This window comes from Teleopsis dalmanni, chromosome 2 (genome assembly GCF_002237135.1).
Source record: "Teleopsis dalmanni isolate 2A chromosome 2, ASM223713v2, whole genome shotgun sequence".
Lineage (NCBI taxonomy): Eukaryota > Metazoa > Arthropoda > Insecta > Diptera > Diopsidae > Teleopsis > Teleopsis dalmanni.
The window spans coordinates 58,653,348-58,676,605 of NC_051847.1; the positions used below are offsets into that span (position 1 = coordinate 58,653,348).

The 23,258-nt window shown below is 30.4% G+C and overlaps 2 protein-coding genes across 4 annotated transcripts in view; both read left to right on the plus strand.

The window, feature by feature from the left end:
* On the plus strand, nt 1–4,670 carry LOC119674652. Its single transcript, XM_038085801.1, has 2 exons — nt 1–6; nt 3,978–4,670. The coding sequence occupies exons 1-2, from the start codon at nt 1–3 to the stop codon at nt 4,668–4,670; spliced, it is 699 nt and encodes a 232-aa protein (XP_037941729.1).
* The window catches only part of LOC119679273, a 27,830-nt gene continuing 5,260 nt past the window's right edge, over nt 689–23,258 (plus strand). Inside the window, exons 1-2 of one of the 3 annotated variants that reach the window (XM_038091529.1) lie at nt 689–931; nt 17,950–18,529. In XM_038091529.1, the coding sequence (XP_037947457.1) occupies nt 18,401–18,529 (129 nt within the window). In that variant the 5' untranslated portion in view covers nt 689–931; nt 17,950–18,400. The remainder of the gene's footprint in view (nt 932–17,949; nt 18,530–23,258) is intronic. The other 2 variants (XM_038091530.1, XM_038091531.1) reach the window with 2 other exon arrangements.

Here is a 23,258-nt window from a genome sequence, read left to right on the forward strand (position 1 = left end):
ATGGCGGTAATATGCAGTTATTTCGTTGTAGAAGCCACGCAAACTTTTAACACCAAATAATTTGTTAAAAAAAAGCAACAAAAATTGTTTATGCATCTCTAAATTTCTACGCACATATAAATAAATCAACGTGTTAATGCATATCTGTTTAATATTAGTTTGTGTGATTATTGTATTATTGTAATTACTGGTGCAGTTATAATATATTTTTTTATTAATATGAACGAAGCAAACTAGCTACATTTGAGTAACAAAACAAAAACAAAAACAAAACTAAAAATAAAAATATAAACAAAACGTAAAGCAATATTAAATTATATGTGTGCGACGCTTAAGCAATTAAAAACTAATTAAATTTATTAAAGGAATTTCGCTTTACTCTAATATTAAATGATGGTTGCCGTATTGGGAAAATGCTTAATTCTTACATAAACAAATAAAAATAGAAATATTTCTGGTAACATGTACTATAAGAAATATTTATAAAAATATATTGTTACTTCAGCTTCTTCCAACAAATAATTAAATTCAACAACAAAAAAAAACAATTTATACATATATATATACGCATATAAATATATTTAAAATATTTATTTATTCCTTCTTCATTTGTGCATGACTCAAGCTTTAACAATTTTTCGTGTGTTACTTTTTTAATATTATTTTGTGCTCAGTGTGTGTGTGAGTGTCTTTTTTTTGCGCGCTTCTATATGAAATCATATACATACATATATATTTTTTTTGTGCTAAATTACTATTTATTATGCTGCGGTGATTTACGAGTGGTATTGCGCTTTGATTGACAACAACAATAATAATATTGAAACCCTTCGTTGCATATAAAAGCAATAGCGAGGAAAGTTGCAGCAATACAAAAAGCCGTTATTTTTAAACTTATTCATACGCTTGCTTCTTCGCATAAAAGTGAAAGGTGATTATTTTATTACAGTTTAAATTATTATATTTAATTTATTTTATCTATTCAAACATTATATGTACATATTGAAAAATGCGGAAAAAGTATATAATTATATGAGTAGAAAAATTTTCGCATTTATTAATAATTCATAAGTAATAAAAAAAAAAAATAAATAAATTAAAAATAAAAAATAAATACAATTTATTAAAAATCATGATACGCTCAACATAATCCGAAATCTCGTCATAAAATTATTTTTATGGTTTATTAACACTTAAATTATGTACATACATAAATATTCAAAATTATTCACATGCATGGTGAATTAATATTTCAAACATGCATATTAAATGAAGTCATACTTATTCATATAAAAATAAATGTGTTTATATATATATATATTTAAATGCATTTTTTATAAACATACATTTAAATATTCCTTCCATATCTTCTTTTAATTTTTTTGTGTCATGAAAATAAGAAAAAAAGGAAATTTTGAGTATAATAATTGGACAAATCGTTTTCAAGGAACTTGCTCTTGTTGTTGTTTCAGCTTGTCAAATTATAACAGTTTTCCTTGAGTAAAGAGGACCTTTTGGATTCACATTATGATAACTGGGCTAGCCGTTAATTGAGGAATTTGTTTTTGTTGTTTCAGCTTGTCAAATTATAACACTTTTCCTTGAGTAAAGAGAAGCTTTTGGGTTCACATTATGACAACTGTGTTAGCCATTACTTAAGGAATTTGTTGTTGTTGTTACAGCTTGTAAAATTATAATAGTTTTCCTTGAGTAAAGAGGAATTTTTAGGTTCACATTATGACAACTGAGTAAGCTGTTAATTGAAGAATTTGTTGTTGTTGTTTCAGTCTGTTAAATTATAACATACATTTTTGTAGAGATTACGGCGGACTAAGATTGCTACTGTTATATTTTACATCGTTTTTGATTGGCAAATCTAGATTTGCTCTTGATCTGTCATTTTTTATTTGAATTTTGTGGTTCAATCGAATATGTTTAGCGTAATTCCAAAATACCAAATGTAATTCAAATATCTAATAATATAAACAACTGGTATTTTTAAGTTGATTTTAATAATCTGACAAAATATTTTAAGTTTAATAAATTAATTTCAAGTGTTACACAATCCGCACGAGATATACGAATTAAAAATGAAAATTGCACTAAAAATGTATCTCGATTGAAAAAGTTACCCCAGATTTATCAATCGAAAATGGCATTTAATTTTTCAATCGAAAACGACATTAATTGATCGTAAATGACTAATAGTTTTCTGAACTATAAGACTTTTTTAAATCAACTGTAAAATTTTTAATTGTTATAATTGTAATAATAATTTTCTCATTAAAAAGTTTATTCGCTTATTAAAAGAATTCTATTACTATAAAAAAGTTTTAAATAAACTTAAATAAATTAATTGGGTACTGTTAAATATTATATTTGAAAAATATTCAGTACTAAATTATCCCTATGTTTATATTAAACTTGTAGTGCAACTGTTCGAACCCCATCAATTCAAATCAATGGGTTAGATTAGATTATAATGACAATCCTCAGAAGTCAGATATTTTGATTTATTGTGTGACTATATAAAATTGAATAGTTTTAAATCAACTGGAACCTTTAATGAATTTTAAGAAACTTTTTAAATTTTTTTTATAGTTAGAAGATTTAAAGCTTTATGCATCGTTAAACACCCGACTCTCTAACATACCTCTGTAATTGCTTTCAACTTTGGAACTACGGGAAGCGTCTATTTTATGTTCACATTTTAAACTACGTGCTTTTGGTTTTCAATCTGCGCTCATACCTCTACTTATTTACCACATTTTCCGGTAGCTGCATGTTTTAGTAACTTAGTTTCTGTTTCTCCTTTCTAGGGGTAATTTTTTTGCTTTGATGACTTAAATCACGTATCAATTGCCAGTTCTATGGGTTCGCTCGCATCGTTTTTATTATATTTTCGGGATTTATTTATGCAATTCAGACTTGTATTTCTTCTAATAGTGTGAACTACCTATTACAGAAAAAAAGTGTGTTCTGCGTCATTACAGTCTCCGTCTTCACAAATACATTCGAGTAAATCTGCTCTTCCCATGCAGTGTAGGTATTTTTAATAGTATTCATATCCGATCAGTATCTAAGTGAGATAGTAATTTGTGTCTTTCGGTTTCCGTTTGAACCAGGTGATCATATAGGGTGTCAGACTCCGGTTCAATACTGCATGAAGCATTTCATGACTTAAATGACCTAAGTTAGCATGGGTTAAATATTTTTTGTGTTATCAAACACATTTCACTTGCTTATAGTTTATGTTAAGTGAAACATATCTTCTGTGAGATAGGCAATCAATGGGATATATCATCTATTATCTACTGTAAATAATTGTCGAACGGCTGTATAATGTTCTAATAGTATTATAGTAGTATAATAGTATTAGCATTACATGTTACTTCCAAGATAAAATTCTGTTTACTGTTATTTAACTACATTAAGTTATAGGAATGTTTTTAAATAATTTAATATATTATTTAATTGAAAACTATGACGACATGTAGTGTACAGTATATATATATTTTATATTATCACATATTTTCTGATTAATGGATTCTCTAATATTTCTTCTTAGAACATTACGTATGCTTCTGTGGCGACCCAGTTGGCTGTGCATTTATTGAATTTAAAAAGTAAAATTCAATTTCAAATATTTTTAAGTTTTTTGTTTTGATTGAGGAGAACGTTCCGATTTTTCTCTCTGTAAAAAGTTGAATAAAAGTTTATTAACATTGAAAATTTTTAGAGTTTTATTAATTAGCAAGGTGAACAGATCATTGCTAAATTGGTGACCCCGACGTGATTTCGAAAAAGTTTAAATTTAGAAATATTAACTTCTGAGCTAAATATCTAATTATCGAGCTGTGATGTCAGTTGCAGACGAAGGTGTAGTAATGGCTTCTGATAGTGGAAGTGTCGTAAACCGTGTAGCAGTGAAGGTGCCACCGTTTTGGCACGAGCGACCGGAGATTTGGTTTGCTCAGATCGAGGCGCAATTCGCAGTAGCTGCCATTACGAGTGATATCACACAGTTCAACACGGTAGTAGCAGCGATTGAGTCAAGTGTTATCGCCGATGTAAGTGATGCAGTGCTTCATCCTCCTGAAACTGGAAGATACGCTAATTTAAAGGCTTGCATCATAGAGCGGTACAGTGAGAGCGAGCAGCGGAAGATTCAACGGTTGTTGTCAGAAGTTGAACTTGGTGATAGACGCCCAACACAGTTGCTAACGGAGTTGACAGCATTAGCTAAAGACAAGGTGAGCGATGAGTTCCTTAAGTCTCTTTGGCTGAAGCGTTTGCCACCACAAGTGCGCGCTATTCTGCAGGCATCGAACGTGGCACTAGCAGAACTGGCGAAATTAGCAGATCGTATTTGCGAGGCGGGTGATTTTCAACAGATAGCTGTAGCGTCAGCCTCTGATTGTCCAGCCTATTCTGAGAATGCTGTGATTTTACGAAGGCTTGAGCAAATCGAACAGCGTCTGAGTCGTTTGGATTTACGTCGTAGTGAGTCGGTGCAAAGTCGATCGTCATCGAGGAGACGTAGGCGAACTCGTTCCCGACCAGGAAGTCATCCAGATTGGTGCTGGTATCACGAAAGGTTTGGTGATAGAGCTAATGCTTGTCGGCAGCCCTGTAGTTTTGTGGCAAGCTCTCATCAGTCAAAAAACTAGGCACTCCTTCTACGTCGTCGAGCCGAGAAGGGGTTAGTGTTCGTATAGCTCGACTTAGTATTAAAGATCCCGCCACGTCGACCGTTTTTCTCATTGATACTGGTGCGGACATATCAGTTTTACCGAAGTCGTTCTGTCGTTGGAAGCAAAGGGCTAACAGTGTTGCATCAGTTAATTTATATGCCGCTAATGGTACGCCTATTCAAACATTTGGCGAGCGTCGACTGCTTTTGTCTTTGGGTTTGCGTAGAGATTTCCCGTGGACGTTCGTGATTGCGGATGTTAGCTGTCCTATTGTTGGAGCCGACTTCCTTAATCACTATGACTTGTTAGTGGATTTGAAAAGGAAGCGGTTAGTTGATTCGAAGACGACTTTGATGATGAAGGGTAAGGCTGCTGTGTCTCAAGAAGATACTGTGCGTGTGTGTGGTTCAGTTTCAGCTTTTGCTGAGCTGGTTAATGAATACCGTGATTTAGGCATTATGAGTGCAAATCGGATGGGTTTAGTTACTAAGGTTGAACATTGCATCGAGACATTTGGTGCGCCGTCATTTGCTCGTCCCCGACGTTTAGTTGGAGCCAAACTTGAAGAAGCCAAGAAGGAATTCCAATTTTTAGTCCAGACGGGGATTTGTCAACCTTCGAAAAGCTGTTGGGCAAGTCCACTTCACATGGTTCGCAAAGGCGATGGAAGTTGGAGACCGTGTGGCGATTATCGCATGCTCAACGCGCAAACTAAACCTGATCGGTATCCGATTCCGTTCATTCATGATGTGACGAGTATTCTTCATGGTAAAACTATGTTTTCGAAGATAGATTTGCAGAAAGCGTATCATCAGATACCGCTTGCACTGGCAGACATTCCGAAGACAGCTATTACAACTCCGTTTGGCCTGTTCGAGTTTCGCTTTATGACTTTCGGTCTCCGTAATGCTGCCCAGACGTTTCAGCGTTTTATGAATGAGACTCTAGGTGATTTTAATTTCGTTTTTGCGTACATCGACGATATTTTAATTGCGTCAAAAGATGAAGCAGAACACAGAATGCATTTGCGACTGGTTTTAGATCGACTTAGAGAAACTGGTTTGACCGTGAATTTTGCCAAGTGTAAGTTCGGCTGTTCCGAGATCGAGTTCCTTGGGCACGTTATTAGTGCAAAGGGTTTACGTCCTCCGGAGAGTAAAGTTCAAGCTGTTCGTGATTTTCCTCTGCCAGCAACGGTGAAACAGCTTAGACAATTCTTAGGCATGGTGAACTTTTATCGGCCGTTTCTGCGTAACGCTGTGCAGAATCAGCAGCGGTTGTTTCATCTTACACCAGGTAACCGCAAGAATGATAAGTCGGTGATTTCTTGGACTCCAGAAGATGTAGAGGTTTTTGAGGCTTGCAAGAATGATCTTGCCCAAGCTACGTTGCTTAACTTCATGGCTCTGGATGCACAATTGACGCTCACGACTGATGCTTCAGACGTTGCGGTGGGTGCTGTTCTCCAACAAGTAGTGAAAGGTGTGACTCAGCCATTGGCATTTTATTCAAAAGGTTTGAGTTCAGCGCAGACTAAGTATAGTGCTTATGATCGTGAGTTGACTGCTATCTATCAAGCTGTCCAGCATTTTAAGTATGCATTAGAGGGACGTGATTTCGTCATTTTTACGGATCACAAACCATTAACGTTTGCGTTCAGGCAAATAAGTGAGAAGGCATCTCCTCGTCGTGCAAGACAGCTGGAGTTTATTAGTCAGTATTGCACTGATATTCGTCATCTGGCTGGTGCAGATAATACGGTGGCTGACTCTTTGTCTCGGGTTGCTACGGTTCAGTTGGAGGCAAATGTTATTGAGTTAATTGCTGAGGGGCAGAAGACTGATGCAGAGTTGCTCGCTCAGCTGAAGAGCCAGTCTGAAGATGGTGTTGGGTTGAAGAAGTTGAGATTGCCGGATTCGAGTATTGAACTGTACTGTGATGTGTCAGGCAGTCGTGTTCGTCCTTTTGTTCCCGCAAACTGTCGGCAGCTGGTACTCTCAAAACTCCACGGTTTGGCTCATCCTGGTATTCGAGCAACGCGGAAATTGGTGCAGGCTAGGTATGTTTGGCTTGGTTTGGTTAAGGATGTAGCTGTGTTTGTGCGTAGTTGCATTGCGTGTCAGAAGTCCAAGATTCAGCGGCATACTAAAACACCAATTGGTTCGTTTGCTGATATTGATAGTCGGTTCCAGCATGTTCATGTTGACATTGTGGGTCCATTGCCTTTGTCTCAGGGGAAGCGTTATTGTTTGACTTGCGTCGATCGTTTTTCTCGGTGGCCTGTTGCTGTGCCTCTGTCGGGCATTACGGCAGAAGAAGTTGCAGCGGCTTTTATCGACGGTTGGGGGGCAAGTTTTGGTTCTCCGCAGGCTATTACCACTGATTTGGGTCGGCAGTTTGAGTCTGCTGTATTTCGGGAACTGACGAGATTGCTTGGAGTGAAACACTTTCATACCACGGCTTATCATCCTCAAGCAAATGGCATGGTTGAACGTTTCCATAGAACATTGAAGGCAGCCATTCGATGTCATTCCTCAAGTAATTGGACGCAGTCTCTTCCGCTTGTGTTGTTGGGATTGCGAACGACACCGAAACTAGACCTAAATGCTAGTCCTTCAGAGATGTTGTTTGGAAATCCTCTTTGTGTTCCAGGGCAGATGCTTTCGGATTTCAAGCAGAAGTCGTCCGAGACTGATTTTGTGTCGGCGTTGCGAAGGGCTTTAGCTAAGGTTAAATCCGTTGAATCAACAAGACATTGTCATCCATCTGTGTATGTTCCGCGTGACGTTATTAATTGTAAGCACGTTTTTCTTCGAGTGGATCGGGCTCGAGCTCCACTTGAGCAGCCTTACGAAGGTCCATTTGAGGTGCTGAGTCGTAATGAGAAGACGTCTGTTATTGTTTGCCGTGGGAGAGAGGTGACTGTTTCGAATGATAGGTTGAAGGCGGCGTACTTAACGTGTGATGATCTTGAACAGGTTGTTCCAGAAACGCGTCAGCCTTCAGCGTTGTTGAATGGTGATCAGTTAGTGACTTCTGGTGATTGTAGGCGTGAATCCCTGTTGCCGATTCCGAAAGTGACACGAGCTGGTAGAGTAGTGCGTTTCCCAGCAAGGTTAGCGGAATTTCGGGATTAAGAGTGGTGTTGTCGACTTAGTTGTGGTGTCGCGTTGTTGCTAGTACTCCATCGCTAGGAGGGGGTACTGTGGCGACCCAGTTGGCTGTGCATTTATTGAATTTAAAAAGTAAAATTCAATTTCAAATATTTTTAAGTTTTTTGTTTTGATTGAGGAGAACGTTTCGATTTTTCTCTCTGTAAAAAGTTGAATAAAAGTTTATTAACATTGAAAATTTTTAGAGTTTTATTAATTAGCAAGGTGAACAGATCATTGCTAAACTTCTAATTATAATTTATTGTGACGACTTTGGACTATTGAGCATTTAAACAGAATTTGTTGTCAATTTGTTGAATATTTGTTGTATTAAAATTAATTGTTTTTTATTTTTTTTTAATAAGAATGTACCTTTAACCTTTGCAAAACTTGATACAACAATTTTATGTATGGAGCTACACTTAATAATTACAAGCTTTACTTGTTGTTGGAAGTGGTGCAAATTAAGCTACTAATATACATTATTAAGCCTTGGTCATAGTGAAGGTTTCAAATTTTTAATGGTTAACTTTTTTAATGCTTTTTACATATAAAAAAAAAATTTTTATTCAACAGTTTTTCACCAGTTATAGAACATTGTCTTGTCACCTATCCATTGATATTTAGTACAAAACTCTTTCTTTTCGTGAAAAATGGAATTTAATTATTTTAGTATATCATTTTAACTATAGGACTATGTTTTATAGACAATCAAGGTCTAGTTTGATGTAAAATTATTGTTGTTTTTAATCTAAATTAAAAATTAGACATTAAGAGCAACATACAACAACATTCGATTCAACTTCGATCACGACGACGATTCTGTCTGTATTTAATCACGTTAGTTAGAACAAAGTTGTGAGTAGTAGAGGAATGAATTAACCATTGAATCAGTTAGGTGCAGCTCGCAATAGATGGATTCCTTCCAATCATACTAAACACTCAACATAACCTTTTTTGCCGTCAATCTAGAGTTTGAAGAGGTTAATCCATTTTAACGCCCCTTATGATTTACTTTAAAAATGGTTCTATTTCTTTGCTTTTCAGCAAAGTTTCACTGATGGTAATTCGATCAATCACATTTTTTTGTTTTAATGCATGTAATACCCAAACATCGAGGCGTCTTTGCGTAGCCTGCTTTCTATGATTCTGAATGATTCCAAACTTCCATGTGGTTGATGTTTTGGTGTCTTCACTATCTCCTGACCGCTTACGTGTCGCTGTTGCTATATCAATTGTTAAATTTCATCAACTTTTTTAGTTACAAAATTCTGCGGATACTTTTAATATCACTTAATTGTTATGTCTTTTATATATTTGTAAACAATTTGTTATGATTATGCAAATACTTTTACTTTTAGCGCTCATCTAAGCCCGATTTACATATCTAAACACGAGTAGTAGAAATGAAAATTTTTGTTCTGGTTGTAAGTAACGCTTTTAAGTAACGCTTACAATTACCAACTTTAAGCAGAAGATATAAAAGTTTGTTTATAAAATATTCAATTTAAGCTTTATTATAATCAAATGCAATAAACTGAAAATATTTATTCAATTGATTTAAATCATTAACATTTAAATACTTTCGTGAAGTGATATTTATTTCTGTACGTACGTATTTATAATTTATAGTGTATATATATACATATGTAGGTATAATATAACTAATATATGAAGAAATGTTTTATACATTTGCCCATTTCAGTTTTTTAATCTGAGGAAGTGACTTTAATAACTTTGTACCAAATCTCGTACACAAAAACCGAAAAATCTCATAGTCGCATTCAAGATTTTTAAATTTGCATATAATTTTTTTTTCTTTATAATTGGTTTAACTTTAACTGTATCTACACTACACAATTAAACTTCACTATTGAATTCATAAGCTGACAAGCTAGTTTGGGCATGGGTTAAAAGATATAATAGCAGTAATTCTTCTCGAAGACATATATTTTGTCATATTTCATTTATTATTCACATGCATACCCATTTATATACGAGTATATAAAATGCTGTACCGGCGTTATGTGAAACTATAAATTATGAAAAAAAAAATAATTTTATTTAAAGTAAAAGTAAATTTAAAGCTTAAAAATATGAGATAAAATGAAATTGTGAACAGATAAGGTTAAGTTTACAGAGTGTAAGAAAACGAAATATATATTTAAAAAATGTATAAATTAAACTAAAATAATTATATATAGTTTTGTATAAGTACGATAGTGTGAAAAGTGAATAAACTTAATAACGAAAGTCTAAGGTAAATGATTAGCTGTTTTGAATAACTTATAAAATAACAATAAAAATAAAACACATTATGAAAACATAAAAAAATTCATAAAATTATTATTTATAAAATCATTGCTTTAAAAAGAGTTTGGCAATCTATATGTCCCAGGATGCTTTGACTTGAAAAGATCCTACGCCATAGCTTTAAATTAATCTTATTTCATTATATATTATTCTTGTTGTAACTAGTTTTTCTCTTATTATCTTTTACTTTTGTTACTACTACTTGTGAGAACATATATTGCCCAAACCACATATTCAAAGAACATGGAATATCTATCCATATCTTTCTAGCCAAATTATAAATAGGTTCAGGCCCCTTAAGTAAAAGTTACTCGTTCTAGTTAGGTTGTAATTTTCTAAAAGAAATATACATTACTTATACATTATTATTGTTAAATAATAGGCTATGAATACACACCGACCTAAAAGAACTATTGCCCGTCTAAAGGCTCAGCTAAAACAATTCTAGACTATTTATAAATCTCATAATTGCTGTGGGCTTAATTTTTTGGGAGTTAGATCTCGCTTTCAAGCTAGTCAAGTCTACATCTTGCCGCAGCTGTGTAGTTGTATAGAATATCTTCTGATGTTTCCTTCTTCTCATGACAGAATGAACAGGAATCACTTTCTACCGCACCTATATTCTTTATGTGATAATTGAGTGTCCTGTAAGAAGTTTAGTGTAGAGTTTAATACGCATTCTGTTAAGGTTAAGGATAGCCTCAACTTTAATGTGTTCAAGAATCTTCTTCACTGCCGCATGCCTATTTGGGCTCAGCAGTGTTTAAATAAATTTTGTTTCTCCTGCTCACATAATAAATTATTTGTGAAGCAATTTGTTACCCCGCAGAAGAGCTCTGCAATAAAAATGAAATGAAAAGAGAATCTGCTATTTCATTGCCCTTCATGTCCCGGTTTCCACTTATACATTAGTAATTACAAGATTTGAATACTCATACTCACTCATTGCCTAATTTCCAATTGACTTATTATATAGTCATTAAAACTTGTTTAGATTTATATATTTTAAATACTTGAAAGCTTTTTGTATACTAAATACGAAAATAGTTCACAGAGCCACAAAAATAAGAGAAATCGGGATCTTCTAATACAATCATTACATAGGAAATAATCTGAGTAGAGAATGGACTAAGTTATGATTATTTTTACTTTTTAACGAAATACAAATAAAAAAAATAAGCATACACATTTATATGCATTGACCTATTTTCATATCTGATACCTTTTAAGAATAAGTATTTGTAATGAATCAATGAATCAATATTAGAAATAAAATACGTCAATAAGCAATTTCCTTCACTGGTGTCAAGATTTTACGAAATTTGGATGAATAACGTTTTTTAGTTTAGTTTCATTTTTATTCAATAGCAGTTACTAGTGGCGTATCTAGTTATGCCAAAAAATAGATAATTAAGTTATTAATTATTTAGGTTAGATGATAAAAAATGTAAAATGCTGAAGGATAATTACAAATAATCATTTGATTAAGTATAAATGAAACTTAATCTAAGTAAATGTTTATTGGCCATTAAAAATTTTATATTGCAACTTTTATTTATGTAAAAATTTTGCATTTTTATTTTGTAATTTGATTTATTTGTCAACCGAAGTGAAAATTGTTTGTCAATGAAATGCAAAGATAATAAATCACATAACCGTCCGATTTGATCGAAAGAGGCGACTTAATTGTTATGTGTTAACTAATATTACACAAAAAACTGTATATGATCTGTCATAATCACTTACAAATGTTGCTAACAACAATAATTTAAGCTATTAAGTATAAGTTTGTGATAAATGATATATAAACTCAACAACTGATAAGTGATAAAAACTTTCGAGTTGCTTCTTCACTTAACCGCAAGTTTGTTGCTTAAGTCTTTTGTGCAAACTTTCATGTCAAATGGGCATTGCTTAAAACCAATTTTAATCGAAGGGAAATAATAACTCATATTATGTTAAAAATTTAAATAAATATTTTTTAATCATTTTTACACATTTATATCAAAATAATCTGCAAAACTTTTATTTCATATTTTATATATGAAAAAAATTTTTTTTTATTAAATTCTCTTTTTATATTCTGCCAGAGACTTTTAATATAAGTCAGCAGTTAATAGATTACCGTTACTATTAGTTTACAGTTCATTTTCTTTTTTTCATTTCATATCTAGAATAGAGTAACAGCATAACGTTACAACAATACTTGAATACTCTTGTTCCGCATTGTTGTAGTTGGTGTTGTTGTTATATTTTTACGATTTACCAAACGAGAAGTAAGCATAAAATTATCGCTTCAGTAATGTGTTTAAATTTATTAATAATTTTTGATGAACAGCTTTTAAAAAAGACAAGAACAACAAAAACTTGATTGAATTTGCTAGCCTATACTGAATTGAATATCCCCTAAGCTATGGTTAAGTTATAATTGAATTAGTTAGTGAGTTATAAACATGTTATTTGTTGTTCACAATCCATTTTGATAAACTAATTTATAAATAAGTAATTATAAATTAAATTTAAATATATAATTATTTTATATTAGGTTTAATTTATTACTGTATTAGTATATGAGGATGTAATCAGACAATTTTATGAACCGACTCTATGAATAATCTATTTTTGCACACATTAAAAAATAACAAAAAGTATATAATAATATTTACAGTTCCGTTATAGAAAAACTTCCTTGTAGGGAATATTTTTTAAAGTTTTTGTTTTGGTGTTTTACACCAGAAAAATTGCTGTTTTCTACTAATGATAGCAGTTATATTCGGTTATATTCGAAACAGCTGTATGGTCATCCAAAAGCTCAATTAATTAAAATAATAAAAAAATTTGTTGTTCTATTCACCACTGTTCGAAACCTCTTTATAATTAACTTTTGAAATTTCTTAAATTTTGAAATTTACAAATTTTAATCTTTTCGATTAAATTTCGTAGTGTAGCTGTGATTTTTGATTTCTCTGATTTTCTATGAATTTCGAAAATCTTATAAAGTCCGAGGTAAATAAATAAGTTCTAGGTAAAATATGAACTCATGCTATAAATTAGATATAAAACATTTCGCAAATTATATCACACATCAATTCTGTTTAGACGAAAGTAATGCAGCGATATTAATGATAAGAAAATAAATTTAATAACAAATTGAACTCGATTACCTTAAATTTAGTTTAATAATTACGATCTTTCTGTTTTCAGAAGTTTTAAGAATAATCATAATAGTTTAAGAATAATAAAACTGTATGATGTTTTTAATATGCTTTATGCATCTCTGGCCAAATGTATAATGAATTGTATAAGTGCATAAGTGCATGTAGGCTATGAATAGATATGTAAATACTTGGAGATTTTTGTGCTCATTTTCTAAGAACTGAGGTTTCAATGGATAAACTACAAGCTTTGTATACATATCTGTTAAATTTGATTCATTAACTATCATTAACTAACATCTCGCGTACCACCGGTTGGGCACCACTGGCCATCCTTTTCCACATTCTTCTTCTTTGCTGTCAAAAAGAAGGATTTTTAAAATTTATCTTGTAACTGGTATTTTTCTAAGGATTTCTTTTAAAATAAAAAGTTTTTATTAACCCAATAAAATCTCAATTTAACAATTTGCAAATATAAATTTAACAGATCCAAATAAAATTTAAAACCATTGAAAAATCGAAGAAGAGGAAGAGACAGATTTATTAAGGAATACTTAATAAAAGAAAGAGTGAGGAGAAGAGGGACACGGGTTATTTTACATTAGATTTAATGAATTTTTTTACAATAATATGTAATAATATGTTTTCAATTAAACTTTGAACTTATTTAGGAGAGGTAATTCTACTCTGCGTAAATGAGTCTCTGTATATACCAATGATTCTTTCCAGTTTTAGCACTTTTAATTTAGTTATTTTTTATTGTACCATAGCCGTATAGGTGTAGTTATTGAAATAAATATTATTCATATAAGTTTTCGTTTAAAAGCCTTTATGCTTATTTATTCGTGTTTATAAATGGAAAATGAAATTTCCGGTGCATTTAATGTGTGTAACAATTTTTATTAGGAAACATAACTGCAAAATGGCATGGCAAATGGCTTGCAACTAAAATTAATTTTATAGTCAATCAACTGATGGGTACATAATATTGTACATGTTACAATGAACACAGCTATTTTATTAAGCACTTAAGAATATGACACGTCCTACATAGATACTATATGGTTAGTGTACCAAAAAATTTAATTATGGACACTTAATTCTGTAGATTGTTTTATGACGATGGCTAGTATTTTTATTTATTTATGTATAAAATATTTTTTTTTCACATACAAATAATGTGTTATTCCAAAATATATCCCATTAAATAAACACACCTGCATTTGTTTGTAGCTCAACAAAGAGCAGAAGCACTTGCCAGTAATTGCTATTGTTTATGGGTAAGTTGGAGGCGATTGACTCATTGATGACAGCATTTGATAATGTTGTTAATACCAAAAGCCTCTTCACTTATAATCGCAAATTGTTTGTTTATAGATATGTGTGTTTGGACGTTCACTTGTAAGTTTTTGTAATATTTTTTATTTGTTTACCTAATTTACATGCGTTTATGTGATATATACATTTATGACATAATATTGATGTTGTTTGACGCGATATATTCGTATTAGGCGCATGCGCACCTTGATTCGAGCAGATATCTGTCGAGTTTCAACTTAAATCGCGATGAACTTTATATTCGGAATTTAACGAAATTTATGCAAATTGCTTAGTTTATTGTAGGCTGAATTATAAGGAGTGTGTCAAATATGCGTTGCAAGAACAACCTACGAAACCAGTATCAGGGTCAAATTTAGTTAATGTGAATTTAATTGCACCCAAACGCTTACTTAAGTGCGCATCACATGCGCAATATTTGATGCACTAATCTTTAATTATAATAATTTAATTGCATGTAATTATGAAGGTGAAAATTTCCATTTTGTTTTCAGTTCTGCTAATATGGAAATTTACTCACCAAACCCAAATTCCCGTCATTTTAAATAATAATTAAAGTTAGTTGACGTTTAAAGATTATGTTTATATATTTATTTCTGTCACAATATTTATGTTCAATTAAGTTATTTATGGAGGCAGAAGTGGCACTTTTTGGATTTTAGATAACGCATTACTTATAATAATAATTAGCATAATTTATTTATAAATATACTAAGATATTTTGTATATCAAAGTCACATTTCTTATATTGACTTCACCGCGCATTTTTTAATAAATAAAATCTTAACAACATAATATAGACAACAGAATCAAGCACATGACGTTTGTATATAGATTTTATTAATATTTATTTATGATTATTAATTTTAGATTCAGATCCTGATGATGACTTTCGAGGAGAGTCGAAATATAGAATATATTAAAAAATATTAAACAAATATTTAATTTTAAACGTTTATAAAATAAATAAAAATTATTATAAAATCTTAACTATATTTATAATTTTAATAAAATATTTTATTATATTACTAAGGCTTTTATTATGTTAAGTTTATTTAACCTTATTAAATTTTTTTTAGGTTTTTTTATTAGCTATTATTTTAGTTTCTTTCGATTATAAGTATATATAATTCTTTCTGAGACACTCAAATAATGGAAGGACAGTGTTAAATAATTATGTCTAACTTTTGACAAAAGATACACTAGGTTATAGAATATAAGGGTCAAGAAGCTGGCTTTTAATATAATTTTAAATGCTCTACAACCATTAAAACAAGAAAAGTTAAGTATGAAAAATATAATTCTATATTTTTTTATAGATCTGATCTGAGGTCAATTATTGCATAGTCTGATGAAGTGATGAACAATAATCCAGTCAAGGCGTAAAGAGGGGTTTCGAATTTACCTCGAGTTAATAGAGAGTAAAAGTGCTCAAGTGCACTGGCTCAAATAGCTTCAACATAATAAAAAATAGAAAATAATAGAAAATAAAAATGAACATTTTCTGGCTATCGCAGGGCACGGGCACATTAGATGGGCTGAAGTCCATCTGAAGTCCATCCATCTTGCCTAGTATATAACAAACACAAGTTTGATTGGACTGCCATAAGCCTTTAGAAGTCTCAGGAATTCTCGAAGAGCTTATATTCTATGCTCTTAAGTATTGATTCAATCTGATAACATTTCGTAAAGGTTCTACTTAAAGTGCCTTCTAACTGCACAAGAATAACGGGAGAAGTGTTTTCAATGCTAAAAAGAATAAAACAGGGCGAGATTAAGAATTAATAATTAATTAATTCCCCAAAAATGGTTAAGAAAACAAATTCACTTTAAATTTATGTAGAAAATCTTTGTACATATAAATATATACAGTATATTATTATCTAGTCCTTATCCATTTCTTAAATTGATGTACCTCAAATCATAAAAAATTCTATGCAATGTAATTTTATTAGTTCTAAAACTGAAAAATTCGTTTGCCGGTTTGTTAACAGATAGCCGGGTAAAAGAATAGCTCGGAAACTAAAATAATTGTTTAACCTTTACATAAATGGATTAAAATACATCGTTGGAATAAGTATTCACTTCGCGCTGATCAGGAGACGGCATGTCCTAGTCAGTTATTTATTATACTATTCGTAATGTTATGTATTATATTTGTCAAGATATTGTAATGAAGTACAATGTAGTATAGCAGAAGTCTGTTACTACATTACAATATTTTTGACAAATATAAAATACATCTTTTATTCATAAGAGTATGGATGGTAATAAACGAACAACAAAAATAGAAGTTTCCAATATCAAAAAAAAAACAAAATTAAAACGAGTATGTCGTTTGTTGACAAGATTCTGTTTTATAAAAGTAGTAAGAATTCAGTACCTTGTTCAGGATTCATAGCAATCACATGTTAAAAAATTTTTTATAGACAGTGATGGTATTGTCTTAAGTCAAAAAGATATTTTTTGATAAGATGGTAGCATAGGTCGGAATGATTTATTAAGTAATTTTAAACAATTTTACTTCATCTCTAAATAATATATTTTAAGTTTAAAAAATATGGTACTTGAAGTATATATACATATAAATATATATATATATAATATATATATATATAATATATATATATATATATATAATTTATAATATATAATATAATATAATATAATAATATAATATAAATATAATATATAAAATTACTTACTTATTATTAAATAATCAATTATATGATCGAATCGTAGACCAATTGATTTAACAATGCTGTTGTAGTCCATAGACCAATGCATAGACGACCCGGCTGTTCGGTAAATACATACATATGATATATATTTGAAATCACAGATTAATTATATTCGGGTAATTTATTTTGTATGAAATGAAAACACATACATTAACTGTTATAAATTTAAATATTGGCATCGCCTATTGCCTGTTGCCATTTGACGGATTCTTGTATTCGCTTTCTACGCATTGTATAAAAACCGTTTTTAAAAAATAAAAAAAAGTATTTTAACATAAATTTGAAAAATGAAATAAATAGATGTAAAGGCCTAAATTTAACCCAATTTCTGGTTGCACTGTCAGTGAGCGTATCAATAACGGTTAATAAAACAACTTTAAATTTATTTAAATAATTTTGAAAGTAGCTATTCAAATTCTTCTTAAGATCTCGCTCGTTTCCGTAATAAATAAATGTTATTTTTTTACAAAATACAAAATAAACTTCTTTATTTAAACTGAAACAACCTAATTAAATTCTATTAATAAATTTATTTTCTAAAAAAAATCAATTCTAGATTTTAACAGACATACTAAGGCAGCGGGTAGCGGCTTCTCTTACATACGAACATACATCCACAAACTGACTTCATGCATACAAATAATGTATTTAATCAGCTTAACTACATCATAAACAAACATATTTTTTATTGGTTTTTAACAACAAAAGTAAAAAAATAATATAATAATAATAATAATAATAGAAATACGTTACGAAGAAACACCAAACATCAAACTAACCTGCTTTAATTGAATTGCGGCCGAAAAGAATTTGGTCAAATTTAACATAAGAATAAGGCGTCGAGACCATAAATAATACAGAACCTTAACACCTGTTCGCACAAAATTCTATACTCATCCACAACTAAAAGAAACGGTGCTTGGAAAAATAAAAAAAATCGTTTAGATTGAAGTTGATTTTAATTGGGTATAACTTTTCTCTCTTCCATTGAATTCGCGGACATTAAAATGAATTATGAAAAAGCCAGTGAAACGCAAAAAAATAGCGTGAAGAGTTTCTGGAATGACCGCATAATGGAGCGATTTATAAAAGCAAATTTATTTATTATCTGCTGTGTGGCTGCGGGTCTACTTTTGGTAAGTAATGTCTTATTTTATTAAAAAAAACAAACGAAAATGTTTTAAGAATTATACAATTTTTACCACATTTATATTGAATATATACTATATTATATTATATATACTATGCTATATATATATATATATATTATATATATATTATATATATATATATATATATATATATATATACTATAATAATACTATATATACTATGTACTATATATTGAATACTATCAGATTAAAAGTTCTGCATGAAATGCATATTTGTTATCAGATCTTTCAAGTTTGCGTTTAATAGGAAGAATCTATTTATATTATGTTATATTATATATTTAAAGAATTTTTAAATTCATGCACCTTTAACGCAAACTTTTGATATTTTCTACACCATCTTATTAACTCTATTTAGCTTAGTATTATCTTTAATTCTTAAGCCTTAAATTGAAGTATATATTCCAAAAGAATAAAGGAGGCTCTTTTTATACAGTGATAAGCTAGTAATTTAGGTATTGATGTTACTTATTTAGTAGATTAGTTTAGTATAATCTTAAATCAATTCTTATGCCTTGAATTGAAATTTATAGTCCTACTTACTTTTACTCAAAATCAATAACGTGAAGGAGGCTCTTCTTCTCATTTCGTGCAGTGATAAGCCAGTAATATAGTTGTTGATGTTTCTTATATAGTGTTTGAGGAATACATAAATTAGTTAGTGAGAATGGTGGGACTCTGCAGAAACCCCCCAGTTATCAAAGAGTAAAAGTGCTCAGATGCATTAACTCGAAAAAGGCTGAACATAAGAGTAGTTTAGTTTGATCTTAAATGAATTCATAGGTCTTAAAATGGAATATATATTCCTTACTTTTACACAAAATCAATAACGTCAAGGAGGCTGTTCTTTTTATTTTATGCAGTAAGCCAGTAGTGATGAGTAAAAAAGATAACAAAGGTGGGAAATGCCCCTCAGAGTCACTTATCAAGTAAAATCCATAAATTCCATAGATGGTTTACTGTTAACAAACTTCACCATGGGTACTCTTTTGGTCAAAACTGCGATTTCTTAGGTGTCGTGATTTTACGAAAGATATTACCAAATTGGGTAAATTTCACTACGACGGAATGTCAAGATATCATTGACTTGTGAGAAATGGAACTTTAAATTTGATATTTCTATCTCATGGTACATAATATATAAAATTTATATTGATTAACAACAATAAATGTAGTTGTTGATGCTTCTTATGTAGTAGAGAAAAAATTTGCTTAGAATTGTAATCAAAGGATGGGGCCTCAGAAATCGTAATCGTGCCTAATGTTGCTTATTGAATTAGTAATGTAGAACTTTTATAATTATAAAAGATAGTTTGTTAGTGTTTTAAACAGCAATTTAAAAAAGTAATACCTTTTTATAATAAATAAAGGTGAACACTTAATATATGTCTTAAATATTAGTATACAATTTCTGATTGAAATAATAATTATTAAATTATAAATTTTATAGAGGATCAAAAAAAATTATACGAGTAATTAGGTCAACTTTACATACACAATTTTTTTTTTACAATTTCAAATGTACAAAAAATTACTTAAAATTAATAACTTAAAATTACTTATACTAAATACTTTTTAAGCTTAACATTTATTAATCTCCTATAAAATATGCTCGCAAAAACCATAATTGGCCCACTATCATTTACGCATAAAAATCTTTATTATGGAGCTCTTGCTAAGAGGTTTGCTCTTATGGTAAGCAAAAATCAAGCAAATTATTGCGCAAAAGTCATTAAGTAAATTTCAGAGACTGGCTTGCTCTGAACATTACGAGTGCAATGAAATTAGGCGCCAGTTGCCATTTAGGCATTTCTAGACTTGACACCTTTACACAAAGTCTTACAGTGCAAAATAATGAGAAGCTGTTTGTTTAGTTGTAGAGACTGTTTTTTATATTTAGTGATTTTCCGGATTTATTATACAATGAAATCTGTATAGATACTCTTGAACCATCATGTTAAACAGATTTTTGTTAGTATTGATTTAAAGTCTGATTGGTTGTCAATTAAGTGCTTCCCTAAAAATCTATTCATTCTGTTAGTTAAAGCTGGACAGTCACAAAAAAAGTATGCAATCAAGTTGAGTGGAATGCGCACTTTGTTTGCGTGGGTTCCATATACCAATGACTCCAAATCACTGCAACTAACCTAGCAGTATAGACTCGGTTTCTGTTATAAGGTTTCCCCGACCTGGTCTTATTGTAAGGAAGCCAAATGGGTCGGACCTCCAAATGTTCAAAATATCTCTTATTAGTTAGCTGAAAACTGTTCAGATAATCATCCCTCTCGACGTTCTCTAGGGGCACACAATTTGATATTTACAGAACAGTGCATAGAAGTATAAAGAAGGATTTTTAATTCTCACTAGTTAAACTTGCAATCAAACAAATATATTTGAGTATTGCCAAGCAAGATTGGGCAGATCTTATTTTATCAGATCTCCAGATTAATTTGGTTTAAAGTAGACAAAAAACGCACCAGTCAGTTGCTTTAACTAAGGCCTAACCTGCTCAGTACTATGGTATCGGTGCTGACTGAGACGCTCAATGGATACTAAATAGACATGCTATGAAACTGTGTCTAACTTATAATAATTTTTGTCGAGGTTGTAAGTCTGCGGATGAAGAGGAAATTGTGCTCCACATCATGTGTCAGAGTCCAATTTGACTAGAACAAGATCTAAAATATTCGGTAATATATAAATAGCCGACATAACATGGCTGACATCTTGTGAAACGTCGGATTTAGCCAATTTTATAGAATTATCAGGTTGTTTATCTTTACCTAATAAGGGTGGCGTACCTTTCCGCGTTGCTCTTACACCGACCTCTAGTCGGCGCATGTATAAACGTTAATTCTGTGGTACTACAACGGGTATTTTTTTGAGCTAAAGTGAGCTTTGGGTATAAGACCCTCACTCCAACCTAACTTATCCATTCCCATCAGTTCTCTTCTCTTCTAAACGAATAACGAACTAATGGGATATGTCCAAAATTGGAAAGCTGTCAGTGATAAGATTTCTACTTTTTTTTTAAATGTCGTAAGACAACATAACTTTTCTACTCTACAACTTACATAAGCAACTTTCATATTAAAAAGGACCTTAAATATTATAATTTCCAAGATATAGTAATAATAGTTATCTTATATATTCTCACAATGGATTACCTTTGCAACTTCTTTTTCTGCATAAAATATAAACTTTTTGGTACGATCCATTAACAAAACGATTCATGTGTCAAACAATCGTCAAAATATTGTATACAATGAATATCGACATTAATATTCGCAAATAATATCAATTCACGTCTGTTTCAATAGTTGGTGTATATGTCCAAGTGATAGTCTGATCCATAACCAGTGAAAAAAATTTAAATAGTGACTTTTTATAATTATTTCAAGTATTTAGTTTCAAATTATGAATATTTTTGTGGTACATGAAAGCAGTTACACTGCTTTATCAATACCTGGATGATCCCATATCGCAAATAATTGATTTTTGTATGGGGAATGAAGACTTTTAAAAGCTACTTTATATGTTCATTATATGAAAATTGCTCATTATACAAAATGAACCAAATTTTTAAATGCAAGAAATGTCTTAATTCTAGCTTGGTCAAAATTAAAATAAATATTTTATAAACATTTTATATTATCTACTGCAGTAGATTAGAACCTATATCTTCTATAAGTATTTTTTTCATATATTACTCAAACAACATTTTTCAATTATACCTCTATTCAGTCATATTAATTAACTGTTCTATTCAATATGTCCACTTATATTAGTTATTTTTTTTATGACGATTGTCAGTAGCAGTGAGAAGAGTAGTTTAAAAAGTGGTTTGAGAGATTTGTATCTTTTTGTGCAAGTATTCGGCACAAAAACAAAACGAATGCATATTTTAACTGGCATTCATTTCTTGCTGTTCCTATTTAAATATGGGTCAGTTGCCTAAAATATTATTTAAATAAAATTTATTATTATATTAATATTATTAACCTTAGTAAGTTAAGCCTTTTTATTCTGCAAATTTTTGATTATTTTTCTATACATATTTTTTTTAAATTCTGATAATACTATTTTATATTTTTTTAATAATCACTTTCTTGAAGTATATATAATTATATACTTAAATAATATAAAAAATATATAATTTTTTAAGAATTTATCATTGAAAGAAAGATTTTCTTAGTCATACAAAGAGTTTAGCTAAACTGCATTTTGAAGTAAAATACGAACTTCGTATTACGAAGTAGGATTGGGATTGAATCACCAACTTTCAAGTATGACTTCAGCACTTCATGACAATGGATTGTCCCATTAATTTCATTTTTATTAATAATTTTTTTTTTATAAATAGAATAGAAGGTAACTTATTTTTATATATATTACATACCATAATTTCATTTTATATATATAAAATATAATATATAAATATATTTTTATATAATATAAAATGAATCTTTCTTATTTTATGAAAGATTTCCTATTTACTTTTTGTTATACTCTTTATATAAAGTCTGAAATTGGTCTTATAAGTTTGTCAAAAACCTTGTAATGCAGTCAAGAAAAATTCAAAAACTCTTTAACATTTTAATAAAATAAATAATTTGAAAAAAAAAATTATTAAATTTATAATACATCTTTTAGAAATGGAACATGTTAGAAGTTCCTGTTGTTAGAATGGTCA